Source organism: Vulpes vulpes, chromosome 8 (assembly GCF_048418805.1).
Source record: "Vulpes vulpes isolate BD-2025 chromosome 8, VulVul3, whole genome shotgun sequence".
Lineage (NCBI taxonomy): Eukaryota > Metazoa > Chordata > Mammalia > Carnivora > Canidae > Vulpes > Vulpes vulpes.
In genome coordinates, this window is record NC_132787.1 from 4,071,451 (window position 1) to 4,089,199 (window position 17,749).

A 17,749-nucleotide genomic window follows, 5' to 3' on the forward strand; every position below is an offset into this window, starting at 1 on the left:
GCCCGTTCGGAAGCAAGCGACTCTTTTGGAAGTAACTAGTTTAGCTCATAATGGTGCTAATATTCTCTTCTATGTGATATTCTCCGATTTGTTTCTTAAGGTCCACCTCACACCTGTGTTTATACAGGATGACTACTATGCCATTGTGACTTCTGACAGAAATCCATTTATGGCAAAGAGCATGGTTTCTAATGCTTTACCTGATGCTACTCAGAGTGCTTGTGCTTGTAGGGAAAAACAAGTCACATGGTAAGATCTCTAAAACTTTTCCCAAAGTCCTCTGATGTGTTCATAAGGGGAATGTACATAAAGTCCAGACATGGACTTATCAAGTCACCTTCTTATCACTCCTTGTAGTCACACAATAGAAAAAGGATATAAATGAGTGAGCAAGAAGAGGTGTTTTTGAAAGCTTATAGAAAATGTGGCACATTGGTTCAGTGGAATGTGACATGGCAGTGAGAAGGAAACGAAGCACAAACATGTGCTATATGATGGATGAATCCTGAAAACATGCTAAGTGAAAGAAGCCAGTCACCAAACACCACATCTAGTAGGACGGCATTTCTATGAAATGTCCAGGGTAGGTAAATCTGTAGAGACAGAAAAGCCGATGAGTGGTTGCCCAGGTTGCCCTCTGTGTCCCCTGGGACACAGAGGGAGAAATGGGGAGTGACTACTCACGGATATGGGAGCTCAGTTCATGGTGACAGTTGCAGAACTGCATATTCTGAAACCACTGAACTGTACACTTTAAATGGGTGAGTTTTATGGTATGTGACTTACATTTCAATGCAGATGTTAAAAAAAAAATAAACCTAAAAATGCTTACAAAAAGGGGGCAAAAACCTTAACCTACCAAAGAAAAGGATATTCCCAGATCCACACTCTAGAAATACTCACAGGGATTAGCTCCATCAGTTACAATTAACATTCGGAGGGAACTCAGGCTCACATCTCTTTGGTCTCGATGTGCCATCATAGCCCAATGCAAGTCTCGACATTTTACTAAAGCTACCTTGGCTATAAATTCAAAAGGGATAAAGTTAATACACACGCACATCCTACAATTGGTATGTATTTAATATAATATAATAAAAACATTTTTATTTATTTTAGGGATCATGATGCTCACTTAGAGAAAATAAAAAAGGCTTCAAAGACTTTGTGCCAGGTGTTCTGAAGCACTAAACAACTGACAGGACACACAATTATTTTGCTTACTGTGACCTGAGGGCAGGCCACATAATTCAGCTAAGGAAGCTGTGAACACTGAGCACCCAATAAATCTAATTCAGGGCTCAGATTCAGGCAAATTCATCTCAATTCTTAAGAAAGGATGTCAAGTGACAGCATAGACAACATACCTAATTTTATAGTGACTGAACTCTAAAACCTGTCAAGCCACCAAGGCATAGAATTATGTCTCTGGACAAGCAATGCAATTTGAAAACCCCTGAAATCTTAGTTCAAACAGTCACATAATTAAAGCTTAGATGCTATGTAAAACTACCTTTGTGGGCATGTACTCTTTGGACCCAAGAGAGAGGGCAAGTCTTCATAACTGAGTAGGGTACGCTTATTGTATGCATCTTATTCATTACATTCTGAAAAGCAAAGAAAGATAAAAAGTAAATATCAATACATACTTACCATTTTAAAACTGAACTGATATTTTACTAATGATTTTAATCATGCAAGCAATTCATGCTCTTTGAAAAAAATCTGAAACGTTAACTCTAAGGTTAAAGCCTCCTTTGCTACCTACCCTCAAACTTGGTTCCTTCCTCTCCTCTTCAGAGATAATCGGTTAGGAATCTGGCATGTATCCTCCCAGTCCTTTTTCTATATATTTATATATACATTTGTCCCCATAGAAGGATAAATGTATTTTTAACATAAAAGGGGCATTGCTTTTTTTTTTCACTTAAATTGTCTTAGAGTTAAATCTATGCATATCAGTATAAGAGATATGCAGAATTCTTTTTGAACTGCTGTATAATACTCCATGGTATGTCTATATCACAATTTATTGATATCTTTTTTGCTATTATAAACAATGTTTCAAGGGGCATGTTTATACTCACTTCCCTGCACACCTGTCCAAGTGTTTGTCTACAGAAGATACAGAATGGTAGTACTGCAGGTCATAGGATATATGCTTTTAAATTCACCAGATACTACCAAACTGCCCTCTAACCTGCTAGGCGCTTTCATCATACGCATGCTCACCACACACCACAAAGAAGTGGGTATTACAAAGCAAGAAATCAGTTTCCCTGATTCTTACAGGAGGTCCTTAGACTTATTGGGTATTGGGGTAGATAAAGCTTAGTGAGCCGAGGGGGTCATGCAATTTGGTGCCTCTTACCCCCGAAACCAAACATACCCAGGACTCCCTGCCCCCAAAGAGATCCAGCCCACAGAATAACTAAGTCTTGGTATTTAGACTGGCCATTTTAGTCATCACCTAAGTGGCCCCCCAAAACAAGATACCAGGGTAAACCTCTTTTACCTCCCTCTTCCAAATTTCTAGCTATGGTGACAAATTTTTGGATTTTAAGGACAAAATGGTGTTAATACTAATTCCTTATACATGTCGCCATATTGCTCTTTGTATCATAGAGAGAAAATTCCCTCTAACGCTTCAAAATGGCATTTTAACTTCTGATTAAAAAAAACAAAATGAGAAAGGCTTCAAAAATAAGCTACAAAGTATGCACTCAAGGAATAGGCTCTTACTACTCTGAGGTGTCCTGGGTGAAAAGGGATCCTCTTCCCCTTCCCTTAGGCTTCCTTTTCTACTCTTTCTCGGATTCCTACAACGTGCAGGGAGGGTAGACGAGATGTTCTTTCAAAGGTCCTTTGCAACTCTCAGATCCTTTATCTCTCAGCCTGCTGTATATGGTAGCTTTTCCTGCTTAAATGTCCCCTCTCTACCTCCACCCCCAAAGTATCTCTATATGGCTAAAAAAAATCACCTATTTCTCAAAGTCCAACTCAACTGTCACTCTTCTGTAAAAATGGCGTGATGCCAGAGCTGGGAGGAACTCACTTTTCCGTAACTCCCACAGCATGTTACCTGTTCTATTATGGAAGTAGCCCCATCTACCTTATTACTCTATTCTTTAATCATCGCATGGAGTCATTCAATGCATTTTGCCCAATGGAAAGGTTAGATGTCGTTAAGCACAGTTGCCAAATTCTAAATACATTTATGTAATCCTTTCTTTCAAAAATGAGAAGAGGCAAATCTCAAACATACTTTTGTTAATCATAAATAAATAGTCATTTATAGAAAAGTGGTACTATGATGGCTTTGAGCCATCATAGCAGATGTTTTAAAAAATTTTGATCCCAAGTTCTCCCACAAACTGTTATGTGAAGGGTATGCCCAATCACACACTGAAAAAGAAAAAACTGAATTCCATTCTCCTTAAAAAAAGATTGCCATTTGCATTACAAAATTCTTCTGGATAGTATTATTGATCTTTCCGGGGCTTAAATTTCAACACACACTGGGAGATGCTATGGTTACATAGCATGTGTACTGACATGGATGAGCAGCACAATTTACACCAAAGGCCATAATTCTGAGGAGCTTACCGCAAACATGCCATGCCACAGCCCGGCATCCTTCTTAAAGTCTAAAACATTTACTACTGTCTCCCCTAAGGTTAAAAAAACAAAAGGAAATCAGCTTTAGTATTAAGCAGCAAAACTGTCTCACTTGTCTCTATTAAACAACTGATACTTTTGAAGAAATCATCAGTCATCTTTTGATTACTTGCGGGTCCCCTCAACCTGGCTAGGGGATTAATCAGAGGAATAAGGTCACTAATGAGTGACCTTATTCAAGTGCTAATGAGTCTGAAATTCCTGATGACATAGGGACTGCCTCCCAAGAGATAATATTTTTTTCCTAATTATATAAGGAACACATGATTATTTTAGAAACTTTGCAAATTTCACAAACACATGTAAAAAATTATACTTCCGGGATCCCTGGGTGGCGCAGCGGTTTGGCGCCTGCCTTTGGCCCAGGGCGCGATCCTGGAGACCCGGGATCGAATCCCACATCAGGCCCCCGGTGCATGGAGCCTGCTTCTCCCTCTGCCTGTGTCTCTGCCTGTCTCTCTCTCTCTGTATGACTATCATAAATAAATAAAAATTAAAAAAAAATATTATACTTCCTAGAGAAAATTAAAAACTTGGTGTATATGTATGTATCTATATATCTATATATTACATCTACACACACATAAGCATACTTACATCTAGACGGATGCCAACCATAACAAAAATGGCATATAGATATCTACCATAATAAATCTGGCACACTGCTCTGTATCTCATTTGTTTCCACTTAAAGATATATTGTAACAATTTCCCTATATGGTTAATATTCAAGAACAGGAGTCTTATTGTCTCAGGGTAAAACCCACTACTTAAGCACATTATAATTCAATCAATCCTTATTTTCTGGCATTTTGATTGCTTCCATTATATATAAACATTTTACCAGACAAGAATGCTGCTCTTTAATGAACATATATTAACTTGTTTCATTTTATGAAAGGAAAATAAAAAATTTAGTATTGTAATCTAAAGCAAACAGTCATTACACTGTATCAACATATCTAAAGTTTAACAATACAGAATATATTTTTTGTTTTAATTTGTGTTTTTTGGTAGCTAGATTTCTTTGACTCTAACTCCAAACATACAGCTGGTGTCAGTTTTATATACATAGGAAGATGGAGCTATATAACATTCTGCACCTAATAAACACATGGTTTTAATTTGTTTTCTATTTCTGCACTCTAGAAATCATGCTTTACATATTTGGTTTGCCCAGATTTTTAGTTCCTTTAAATTACAGCATTTTTGTGAAAAAGAAGAAAGCAAAAGCAAGCCAAGAATGTGTCTTAAAGCATTTCACTCTGAATTTGGTCATTAACTGGAATCCAATCGTTGAGCACTCTGCTCACGGTCACACATATCTGAGGCTCACAATGAGGGCAGTCACGGGATAAAGTCTGACCTTCAGAATAATTGCAGGCCTGGGACAGAGCTTGGCAGTGAGACAACATTGCAAGGCGGGACACTGTAACTCCCATCACACTGCCTTCTTTGCTTGTTTTATACTAGGAAAAAAATACAAAAAACAATAGCATAAGAAAACACAATAAAATGGATTATTTCAAATGACAAACTAGAATTCAAAAATCAAATCCAGATAAGCCATGATAATGGGCTGAATTTAATATATTTCATACGAATATCTGAGGCTATGTATGGGGCCCCAAACTCTAATCACGCAAAGATAGCATTGAGGAATGACAAAGCTTGATTAAAGTATGTGTGAAAAATTCTTAAAAGTTTAATTAGTCATCAGTGTAAAGTGGCTGCTAAGGAAGCTAAACAAACAAGTGTCTGGAACGTCATGAATAGAAGCATCATATCAGACACACAGCAAGCAGGGCCCTGCAGAGGTAAAGGTGGTAAGATGTAGTTCCTGTACGTGAGAGGCTCCCATGTTGGGAGCAGGAGACCAGAAATGGCCTATTCACTCCTACAAATCAATCAACTCTCACTTTCTTTTTACCTCAATATTCCATCCAAGCTGCTTTTACCATGACAACTTTTGATTGTTTTTTTTTTTTAATTTTATTTATTTATTCATGAGAGACATAGAGAGAGGCAGAGACACAGGCAGAGGGAGAAGCAGGCTCCATGCAGGGAGTCCCACGTGGGACTCAATCCCAGGACCCCGGGATCATGCCCCGAGCCAAAGGCAGAGGCCCAACCGCTGAGCCACCCGGGGATCCCCTCTCTTCCATCTTTCAAAGCAACCCTCCTTGCATCCAACATGAACATGTCACCTCTCAAAGCTACTGCCCACTCTCTTCCCTCTTCTAGCTAGTTATCACTGCAGGGCTCAGGGCTGGGTGGATTTTTTTCCCCTCAAACTTTTCTTTTTCAATTTATTGATTTATCATTCATTTGGCAAACAGTCTGCATTTAGGGTTAGGGTTAGTAACATGTCTCAAGTAGGATGCAGAGTCAGGAAAGGCACAGCTTTTAGAGTGAGACAGATGGGAGTGTAACACCCAGCTCTGTTATTTTTAAGTCATGTGGCCTGGGGTTGGTTACCTGAGTTCATCTAAGTCTTAGTCTCCACACCTCTAAGGCAGGTTTAATAACAGCTCCAGGGGCACCTGGGTGGCTCAGTGGTTGAGCATCTGCCTTTGGCTCAGGTCATGATCCCAGAGTCCTGGGATCAAGTCCCACATCAGGCTCCCCAAGAGGAGCCTGCTTCTCCCTCTGCCTGTGTCTCTGCCTCTCTCCTTGTCTCTCATGAATAAATAAATAATATCTTAAAAGAACAACAACAATAACAACAACAACAAAACAGCCCCAACCAACCTCGCAGGTGGTACTTGTGGGGACCCACTGAAATAATGCATTTGAAATAGCTCTCAGCCTGGTGCCTGCTATGCAGGAGGGCTTAATCCCTCAAACTGAATGTCATGGATTCCTCAAGGTCCTACACTGACCTTCAACACCAAACCCTCTAGCCATTTTTTTCCTCTATGCTCTTTATCTTTCATCTGTTAACTCTGTTCTTTTCAAGCACCACTATATCCTTTCCTTGTTTCTCCATTCTTTGCTTCCCACTCCTCTGCCTCCTCCAACACAGCAGAGGAGTATCTCTGTCAGTATACCATTTCTTAAACACTTCATTTCTAGGTCTTGTATAACTTTCTTACATGACAGGGTCAATTTATTTTCTGGCTCTCTTGAATGTGTATTTATGTTAAAAACAATTAGAAGAGAGGTCAAGCATTTTACTAAGCCAAAAGATGGAACTCTAACAAACTTTTTCTACATTAAAACTGCAAAAGCTTAGTTTTAAATTTCATAAGATAGCAACTGAAGCCATGGGAAGCCAGAATGTATGTTCTAGTCTCAGGACTTACCTCAATGTATGCTGGTTCTGTACCAGCAGGTGAGATGTGGGGCTGCCAGTCTTTAGGTGGCTTTGAAAGGTACTTGGAATCTGTTACAACCCATTTGAGCCGAGGCCAACCTAAATCAAACGCAAAATAAAAATTGAATTGCCTACGCCATAAGGGAAGGAGTTCACGTTGAATTGGTCTTTTTAAATATCAAGAGACCAAATTAAGGTCATTTTAAAATCAGTAAAATACTAGATTTTTTATTAGTTTTTAGTGATAAATCACCAGACAATTAATTATACCTTCTTTCAAAAGTACAATCATTTCACATGCTAACGCCAGGCCTTGACATTACCTCAACAACTGGGAGGTCCATTTGGCAGTGGAAGTCCACTGAGGTTAGTAGTCTGGCCTCTGTCTCTACGTGTAGCATTTAGTTTTAGTGAAGAGAGTGGTAGCTTTTTACAATCATCAGCATAAAAGTTAAGGGTGTGGGCTGTGGAATCAGATTTGGGTTCAAATCACTGCTCTGCCATTTATTAAGCTTTGACTTTGGGCAAGTTACTTAACCTGTGTCTCAGTTCCCTCACCTGTAAAATGGGGATAGTAACAGTACCTACTTCATAAAAATGTGAAAACTAAATAAGAAAATATATGTTAAGTACTTAGCTATATTAAATTAAAACACGAATTAGAGTACTAAACTTTAACTTTTAACTGATAATTCAAGTAAAAATATTACTAACCCTTAAACTGTACAATTTCTCCGTTCTGAGTTTTTGGCAGCCCCTTTAGACAAACTTCACTGGTAAGAGCTAAGGCAATACCACAGCTTCCTAGCAAGAAGCCAATCTGCTGCCCTCCAGCATCCTGTGGAGAGAAGATAATGAGCACAGGAGGGGAGTGAACGTGAGCACACCCATGCCCCAAACCTAACACTCAGCAATGCTCTGGCACTTGTGTGATAACATTCATGGAACCCCACTGACACCTGGCAATTGTCAAAATCCAATGACAATATGTTCTTCCAAATAATTTCTACAACACAATGACTTCCTGAGTACAAATCAAATATTTTATTAATCTGACATTACTAGTGATGAATTCTACCAACCAATGGGACCATTTCATTCAAAAGTCAGCAATGTTCCTCTTTTAAACTAATTTCAGGCCAGTGAAATAGATGGGATGTGAACATGGTTAAGCGGCCTTAACCTAGCTACATCTCCAAATTCAAAAGCAAAGCAATCCAAGTCAGAATAAAATCATGCCAATGGACACCAAGCGTCCAAATTTACAATGAAAGTGAATGAATGGTTCTACCCAAATCCATATGTTCATTATTCTATTTTAAAGGAGGTAACATTTAAGCCTTATGACAACGCAGAGAAAACAACAAAAGATATAAAGTATTTCCACTAAAACATCACCTTAAAGGTATCATTATGAAACCATACAAACAGCTAACTTAATAATTTAAGACTAACCCTATGATTTCCTGACTAAAGATGCTATATCCCATCAATCTGAATTTCAGGGATGTTAGCAATTTGTTTTTTTTATTCCTTTCAGAGAATAACTGTTTTCTTGTAAATCCACAATCTCTACCATATTTGTCTTTATCATGACCTCTGAATAATGAACTGTATGAGAAAAATTAGGGTCAAGCACCTCATGGAGAAATCATTTGGTTAAACCTAAAAATGTGCTACATATGCTGCACAGGCTCATGTGTCATTAAAGTAAATTTTATTCCTCAGAGCAGTGATAGGCCATCACTGTATCAGCCTTCAACTTAAGAGAAATGCTAGGTTGTATGATAAAATTCAAGGAATCCCTTTGCATAAAGGTCTCATTTATTGTAAATGTGGATTATCTATAGTCTCAAGGAAGGAATAAGGCTCCTCTTTATAAATGGTAATTGTTGAAAAGTAAGGTATGCCCCCACAACTTTTAAATTTTATACTATAAAAATTCTAACTTTGTTGAAAAAATAGTTTTTTCATGAAACATAGTAATAATAAATGTTATTTGTCTACAACTCTCATGTTTTTAGAAAGTGAAGCTGAGTACTTAAGAAAATGGCTAGGCTGTTTCTAATGTCATGATGGAGTCAACTGATCTAAGAACCCGACGTCCAACGTGTCACGTCAGGCTACATTCCTCTCAAATTTAGCAATGTTACCTTTCTGGTAAGAGGTACCTCTATAGGCACTGGAATCACTTCTGCCAGGAGACATCCGTAAAAAGCCACCATAAACATGACTGGATCATTGTTGGGGTAAACCAGGGCTACCTAAAATGCATAATGACACTCAGTAACAGGAATAAAAACAGACTAATACTTTCAGTGCCATTTTCTAAGATAAACATATGTGACATGTACACAAACACAATAAAACTATTTAATACCTAAAGAAAATTAAGTTATGGAGAAAGATGCACAAATCTAAAAAGATCTCTATCACTCCCATGATTGTACTAGACATGTTTTGGAAACTATCATGCAATTCATCATCATCATAAGAAAAAATTTTGACTGAGTTCTATTGGTGATTGAGCAGTTAACAACTCACCTTTAGTAAGTTAATTACTTGTGAAACCGAAGGCAATTTAGTGCAGGACTAAAGCAATAAAATAAATGTAATGATTCTCTCTAGATAGGCCAGTGTACTCGAGAATAAGCCTTAAAACTCAGAGAACTCACAGGATTTGACTGACTCAATTGCCACTGTTGGGGCAATTCAAGGTTTCTTATTTTTTAATGAGTTCATTGCATTAATCCTTACTTAACCAACAATGCAAGTACTCTAGTATGAAGGCATTGGTAAACGGATGTAAGTAATACTGCTACAAGCCATTATGGTTAAAAAGTTAATTTATCTACAAAAGATAAACAGTGAAACCCGTGAACTATGTTCAAAACTGTGATCTCACCTGTAAAGTATCACAGGGATAACTAACCCTTCCTAATTTACTGAAGGAATGCAAAACCACAGAAGTCATGATCAACGTGGAGCTTGTTACCTGGCTCAGATGTTCATAGATTAACATGTGAAACTTAATTATGTCACTATACTCTTGTTTCCCCTTTTACTTTCAATTCCCTTAACTCACTCCCAAGATAAGTTTAATTTTGAAATTGCTAAATCCCTCCTAGAGTTCTAAAATATGCTAATTCCACAAAACATTTAAAACAACCCATTTCCTTCCTGCACACAGGTGTCCATAATGCTAGGAAGACACAGGTTCAGTGAGGACTAGGAAATCCTCATGTGTCACAGTTCTAAGTAGAAGCCACCTTTTAGATGCCTTTTTCCACAATGCAAAGGTATTTGTAAAAGGCTAGTTCAGGAGGTGCTATGTCATGAGCCTACTAAAAAGAAGTCTGTTGAATACTTGGTGCTTCATTCCACAAATGCCAAATTAAAAGTAATGTTTGAAGGTAAGAAGTCATCAATATTAAAAAGTCATTGATAGGAAAAAATCTTCAAAAAGTTAAAAAAATTGTTTAATGCCATCTTTGATTAAAGAAGAAATTAAATGATGCCATTTAATGGCATCATTAAATGGCATCATTTAATTTCTTCTTGGAACATGGGTCTCCCTCTCTTTCTACATAAAGCCACAGAAAATGTTTTAAAAAATCCTATGGGGCAATTTGTAAAGGGAAAAATCAGAGTAAACTTTATTGCTATTTTTGTTGTCTGATTATGAAATATTTACTTCCAGAAGGAGTTAGGTTCCTCTTTCTTTGTATTAGCATGAAAGTTTACTGAATAGCAGTTACAGAAAGGGACGTGTGAATTTCCTTCAATCTATGAATACAAGAATTACCACCTGGCATTGAGCTAACTTGGGTTGGAACCGAACCATTTTCATTTTCTAAGAATAAGAGTTACATAAATTGTGCTGCTGTGTATCAAAAATTCAGAATGTGCATATTAGAAAACAATAAAACATCACCTCCCTAAAACCAAAAAACCAATTACCCTGTCTCCAGGTTTTAATACAGGTTCATTTTTGGTCCCCAGTTTATTAAGCAGTGTGTAGGCCAACTTTAAACTTCTGCTCCACAACTTTCCTGGAAAAAGAAAAGAATCATATAGAAAAACACAGGCCTACCTCAACAAGGGGGCACTCAGTTCATTACATTTAATAAGACAGTGGCCACTTCCAAATGACTCATTAGACAACCATCACCCCCAACACACAGAAAATGCTTTATATTCACTTGAGTTTACAAAAGCCAGTCCTGTTTCCAAACAAAAGGAAAATATCACCAGATGCTCATTTTGGTTTAGATAATATTTCAAATTCTTTTGTGAAGTAGTCTGAATATCTTTAGAAATGATTTAACCAAGAACCAAGAACCAAGAACATTTGAACCAAGAACATTTAAAGGGAAGGCAACAATTTTTATACCAGGGCTGAAAATCAGAAGACTACTTCTGTTCTAAGCTTCTTCTGAAGAACCACTTACATATTTGGTATTAGATACTTGAGGTTAACTGCAAAGCAAAAGTATGACTCAAATGATTAAGCACATGCCACTGTATTTCAGTAAAAACAGACAAAATAGGAATTAGGTGAAACATGTGGATAGACCCATAGATGTTAAATAAGTATGTAAAGATTTGGTCAGCTAACTGCTTTATGGGTTACATGGCTGAAATTAATATATAGCTTCTGAAATGAATGCTAAAAACCACTTTTTTGGGGAAAAAAGCATATTCTTTCCCTCTCTCTTCTCCCTCCCTCCAAACACCCTTACAAATTCTTATCTTAGATTATGTAGGAAGTGAAAAAGAAATCATGTCATTTTGAATAGATATGTAGTCTTACATCTAACTCATTGAGAGGGGCAGCTAGGGTTTTAAACTCACATCAATCTGTCTGGTTCTTTAAATAAAAACTATTTTTTTCCTAAAATTATTCTATATCTAGATCTACAGACAATGTGCTTCTTCTGAAGGCAAAAAAGAATATGTTTGAATAAACTAGTACAAAATCTCACTGCCCAGGTTGAATCTATTCTTGTTAAAAATTGAAAAATATGGGTGTCTGTGTGGCTCAGGCAGTTAATAAGCATCTGCCTTCAGCTCTGGTCATGATCCCAGGGTCCTGAGATCGAGCTCTGTGTCGGACTCTCTGCTCAGGGGAAAGTCTATTCCTCTCCCTATTCCTCTGCCCCTTCTGGCCACTTGCACCCCCACTCCGGCATGCACATGTGCATTCTCTCACAAATAAATAAATAAAATCTTTTAAAAGATTGAAAAAAGTTATCTTAAAGGAATTTTTTTAAAGGAAAATAAGTTACCTTAAAAGTTACTTAAAAAGGAAAATCAAACTTTAGCTGGGGTGCAAACACTCAACAGAAAAGTACCAATTCTTTGTTCATTACAGAATTTTGTGCTCATTCTAGCGAAAGGTAGCATGAAATGTCAAAGATCTAAAAAGTAATCAGTTTCAACTTTTTAGATAAAACTATTGGATTTTTTTTTTATTTTTAAAATATATCCTGCCCAAACGTCTTCTCTAAATCCCTTCTAATATCAAATCATTAGTGTATCTACAAAGCCTCCATCTTCCTTCTGCTCTTTCAAATATTAGCTGCTTTGCAAATAGCATTTAGCAAATGAAAATATTTGGCAAGAGCTCCACTTAGAACTTAGGTTCCTATTAAAATAATTTAAAAGATCTGTTGAAACACAATGACAGCAATAGCTAAATATCAAGATCAAAACACTACCAACGGTAATCTGAAGAACTATTAGGAGAAAAGGAAGGAGCTGGGAATCTTGCAAACTTACCATATGTGAGAGTATAAACTGGTTTTCCCGTCACATCCAGTGCAGTCAGACAGGGGCATTTTGCTTGAGTGGTGCCCCAGCGCTGCAGGGCCGACTCAAGAGCAGGAGGCCAGTTACAGATGACTCCTAATGGCTCCCCCTTCACAGGGGTCATCTGCCGTCCCTCAGGCTTGGGCTGGTTGGGGTCTGGCTGAGGTACTGTACCAAAAAAAACCCCACGAGTTATAAAAATATTATCTGAAATACATACAGATAGAAACTAACACAACTTTGGTCCCTAATATCAAATATAATTCCCTTTTCTCTTCAACTTTATTTGGTTTTATTGTCTGAGAAAAGAAATGACATTGCTAGAAATGATGATAATCCACAAACTGGGCCTGAAGTTATCTTCCCACATAATTGTGAAACCATATTTAATATATTTTATGTAACAAATTCTGACTCTAACAAAGCAAACCAGTGAACATACAGAAAAGCACAGAGCATACATTTCTTTTTAGCAATTTTATAATTTTATGCAACTTGTTTTTAAATCCTTATGGTTTGTGTCTGATGTTAGAGAGCCAGGTTCCACTTCCCTGGGTTATATTTGAAAAAGCATGAAACGTGAGTCAGAAAGCTCAAATTTACATTTATGTTTTACCAGTGTGACCTTAGGCAACTTGAGTTACTTGAGCCTCGTTTTCCCTCATCTGTAAAATGGGGGTAGTAACACTTCTACCACAGGATCATTATTACACTTGGTCTTAGCCAAAAGGCCGAGGAGCAATCACAGGGTCATTAATAAACTCAACAGAGAATGAGCCCAGATGACAGTGTTCCACGTCTCCATACCTCTGTACACATCTCATCTGGCCAATCCCTTTGCTTCTGGTATACTTGTACTCATCCTTGTCAGGATGCAGCCCAAACACCACACTCCTGGAAGCTGTCCACAGTCATTTCTTCCTTAGTGCTCCCCCACTATGTGGTTGTCTACCCTCATTAAAGCACTGAGGATCCTCAAGGGCTTCTTTTACTGTGTAAGCTTTTCTCCCCCTAAGGCTGATAGTTTCTTGAAAGAAGGCATGGTTCTTTGTCTTCTTATTGCCTACAGTTCCTAATACATAATGGTAGCTCAAACGATGTTAATTAAATTGAACTGAGTTTGGGGGAATGAAAGTGCTAGATTATCAACATGGTCATTCCACTTCCACTGGAGGTGAATAGTATTTCATATTTTTTCATATGAATAAAACAAAAGTCCTCTTAATTTTTCTACAGTGAACAAATATTATTCAAATAATAAAAGGCAAAAAAATTCTATTTTCATAACAGGAAAGAATGTACACATGGAGCAAAATCAAGTTATTTACTGAGTGCCAGTGATATGCATAGGATGTGATAAATACTGAGGAAATAAACGCTATACATAAATGTGGAACAAACATTTATTGTTTCTCTAAGGTGCTAGGTGCAAGGAGCACAGAGTTTGGGCCCTCACGAGGTATCTGGAATGCAAGGGGGACACACATACATACACAGAGCTAAGCAGAGAAATGTGAGCAGTGCATGACAGACACATTACAGGGAGGGCAGAAGAGTCCACATCACCCAACTTAGAGGACAGAATCCCTGCTGTGAACTTAGTCTTGAAGGAAGGGTAGGAATTAGCCAGGTGAGTGGGAGATGAGACAGAGGCATAGAAAGGAAAAGAAATACAGTAAGCAGCCAGTATTAGATGGGCAAGTGAAATAGGAAATAAATTTTATTTTATAGCTCAACCTCATGACAGATTTGGGAAATTTACTTAAAATGTTTTGATTCTTCTCTCTACTAAAACATAAAACTAATGAAATAGCTTCACTTCCCAATTCACTGCCCTAGGTAAATTAACGTTTCAGTTGCCCTTCTGCTTTGAATATTCCCAGACTCTAAACCACCATATTAACTATTTTTTAAAAGGGAGGGTGGTGTTCCTAAATAGTTTCATTTTTATGGACAGACTGTATAGATGGTAGGCACAGTCTTCTGGTCAAAAAAGTGTGTACGTTTTTGCCATCCACTGGGCCTCAATGCAGACGCTGGGGGAAACTCACTCAAAGGCTTCCAAAGACATGTGGATATTTTTCTTTTCCAAAGATAATCATTATTTAAAAAAGCAACTGTTGCCTATTTAAAATTGGTAGAAAGCTGTTAGTGCTCTTCTGCCAATGAAAATTGTTCAAGTATGATTCCTATTGAACCTGGACCTTCATTTGCCTGGTAAATACACAGTGCGGGAAATACTGCAGAGGCCAGTACTGGTATGAACGTCTTGAATATCAGTATATGGAGAAAGATGTCCATAGTTAAGTGAATTTAGTGACTCCTAAAGAAACATAAAGTCATTTTAACCTCATATATCAGACTGCTTGTTGCTTCTGGCTGCATGAAGTGGGCTGAGACCAGATCTAGTCTATTAATGTGCCTAGTTCCATTAACGTGCCTGAGGTGATCAAAGCCTCCCATATTAGTCTCAGGAGGTTAAAATGAACCACAAAGCTACCAAGGCTCAGTTCTTTTGACAAAACCCTTTGTTAGGTAGATCTGTTCGTCACCCAGCTTCAATAATTACCAAATGGCCACCTTCGTTTCATCTATACTTCTAGTCATTCAACTCCCAATTCTTCCTATTAAATTCTAAGCATCACATGATTTCATCCATAAATATTTGTTAAATTATTAAATAAATAAACCACTACCACCACTTCCTCTACAAAGCTTTCCCTAACCACAAAGATGGGACTGATTTCTATCCCTTCTCCCAGCTGCTGTATTAATTGATACATACTTATTGGCTAAAATATACTTTCGTGTACATACATTTTAGTACCAGTCTAATGTGTAAACCATATGAAGGAGTGGCTGTATTTTCATAAATCTTTGAACTCTTTTCACCATCTTCCACACTGTCCTGTAGAAAGCAGATATATGTGCCAACTGGCTGATTTAACAAAAGGATTATGTTATATCTATCAAAAAAAGACTGGGCTTTTTTTTGGGGGGGTGGTTATTTGAAAGGATTAAGGCAGGGTGGGAAGGAGGGGAGGGACCATTACAATAGTGAGAACTCTCTGACAATAAGATCTGCAAGTGTCTCCGACTGGGCAAATTTTTGAGATCAAATTTGACATATGTATTCTAGGATACTGCAAAATGTAAATAATTTTTAAAATTTTGTATTTGGGAAACTTCCTAATTTCGAACAGCATATTTTCCAAGGATAGTTCTATGCTTCCACAGTTATCTCTTTGCCTTTCTCTCCTCTTTCTCTTTATTTTGTACCTGAGACCTGAAATATAAATGATCCTTAGGGAAAGAAAAGCAGAGAACTATGAATTCTTTCAACAAAAATGCTGCCTTGTTCACCCTTAAATCCTATGGTATCTGACATGTAGTAATTGCTTAAGATATGTTTGTTGAAGGAAAATATGTCTTCAGTATTATTACTACTACCTTCCACAATTTCTTCAGAGTCATCCACAAAAAATTCTTTTAAGGGAGGCCTTTTGGGTCGTTTCAGAGTGTTTAGAAGCTGCTGGATTTTTGTGGATACTCTGCTACTGACTGGAACACCTATAAGGGGAAAAACAGTAAGTTAAAACTCATTGATTCTAGGGCTATCTTAGCTTCTCAATTCTCTTAGGAGTTTTAATGTCTAATGAGGTTTGGCTTTTGCCTTATTTCAACTGGGTCAAATAGGTACAAATATGTACACGACAAATTTTATTGAAACATAAAACAAATATGGTACTATTATTAATACCCTGCTTACAGATTTCATCTAATCCTTTTTTTTCCTTATAGCATTCTTTATCCCCCACCATACTCGTTTTTTTTTCCCCCAGTATCTTTTGACCATGCAGACTGAACAAGTAACAGCGCCATCAGGCTGTTGAAAAGAGGGTGCTCCAGAGGACATGCTGACTGTGTTAGTGGGCCAATGGTGGTAGAGTTCTGCGACTGCTTAACCACTTCGGCGCTGCTATTCAGGATGTGAATTTTCCCAGTTCAACTAATATCTTCTATTTAGCTGCCCAAAAGAACTCCCTACCATCAGCTGTATCCATAAGGCTGGACCTGTTGGATCCTTTGTGCATGCCTTTAACTATCCCCGAGGGGGGCAGATCAATATTTGCTGGGCGCATTGAGGAAGATGATGATGAAGAAGAGGTAGTTGTAGTGACATCAGGGGGAGCAGAGAAATTTTCTAAGAGGGGAGAAAACAAAATTTAGAATCATATTACATTAGCAATAAAAATAAGAATCTTTAAATTTTTGTTGTTACCTAACAAGGAAAAAAACTATATAAACAGCATCAACTGTTATAAAATAACCTCTGAAATAAAATTCAACTGGTAAGATATAATGAGAGGGCAAGAGGGCATATCAAAAGTATTACTTTCAAAAATATGAATAGCCTTAGTAACAGCAAATTGTATAGCAAATATTCCTGAAAAACATTCTTTCCTACACAGAAAGTCTGGTAAAAATCCAATGTCAATAATCATAATAAAACAAAACTTGTGAGTGACTTCAAAATGAGAACAAAGTGAGTATAGTCATAATGCTACTAATAGTCTAGTCTTGAGCATTTCTTCATGTTTATGTTGGCTTATCTATCATGTTTCTTCTTCCACTGAAAATGGAAGGAGTGTTTTGGGAGTAGGTCAGATCCTTCAAGTTTCCAGATGAAGAAAATCAGATAAAGCCCACTTCCAATTTTTATAAAATAACCCACAAGAACCTCAGATCTACTTGACAAGGTTCTTCCCTTGATTGAAGCATGATTAAATAATGTTACTGTACTCTGCTTAATGTAGAGATTCTTAATATTGAGAAACTGAATGCCACAAATTGGAGGAGAGCCATTTAACAGGGATATGTTACGAAAAACTTAGCAAAACATCTGGGGAAGAAAAGGAAAATTAGAGGAAGTAAAATATGATT

General features: G+C 37.4%; 1 protein-coding gene across 7 annotated transcripts in view; it reads right to left on the reverse strand.

The window, feature by feature from the left end:
* DIP2B (disco interacting protein 2 homolog B) overlaps window positions 1-17,749 on the reverse strand; it is a 221,850-nt gene that overhangs the window by 47,940 nt on the left and 156,161 nt on the right. For 2 of the 7 annotated variants that reach the window (XM_072765309.1, XM_072765313.1), the window contains 11 exons: window positions 16,854-17,009; window positions 16,256-16,375; window positions 12,776-12,973; window positions 10,955-11,046; window positions 9,148-9,258; window positions 7,709-7,832; window positions 6,984-7,093; window positions 5,045-5,147; window positions 3,607-3,671; window positions 1,514-1,607; window positions 904-1,023 (listed from right to left, as the gene is read on the reverse strand). In XM_072765309.1, coding sequence (XP_072621410.1) covers window positions 904-1,023; window positions 1,514-1,607; window positions 3,607-3,671; window positions 5,045-5,147; window positions 6,984-7,093; window positions 7,709-7,832; window positions 9,148-9,258; window positions 10,955-11,046; window positions 12,776-12,973; window positions 16,256-16,375; window positions 16,854-17,009 — 1,293 coding nt within the window. Of the gene's footprint in view, window positions 1-903; window positions 1,024-1,513; window positions 1,608-3,606; window positions 3,672-5,044; window positions 5,148-6,983; window positions 7,094-7,708; window positions 7,833-9,147; window positions 9,259-10,954; window positions 11,047-12,775; window positions 12,974-16,252; window positions 16,376-16,853; window positions 17,010-17,749 lie in introns of all 7 variants that reach the window. The other 5 variants (XM_072765314.1, XM_072765311.1, XM_072765312.1 and 2 more) reach the window with 3 other exon arrangements.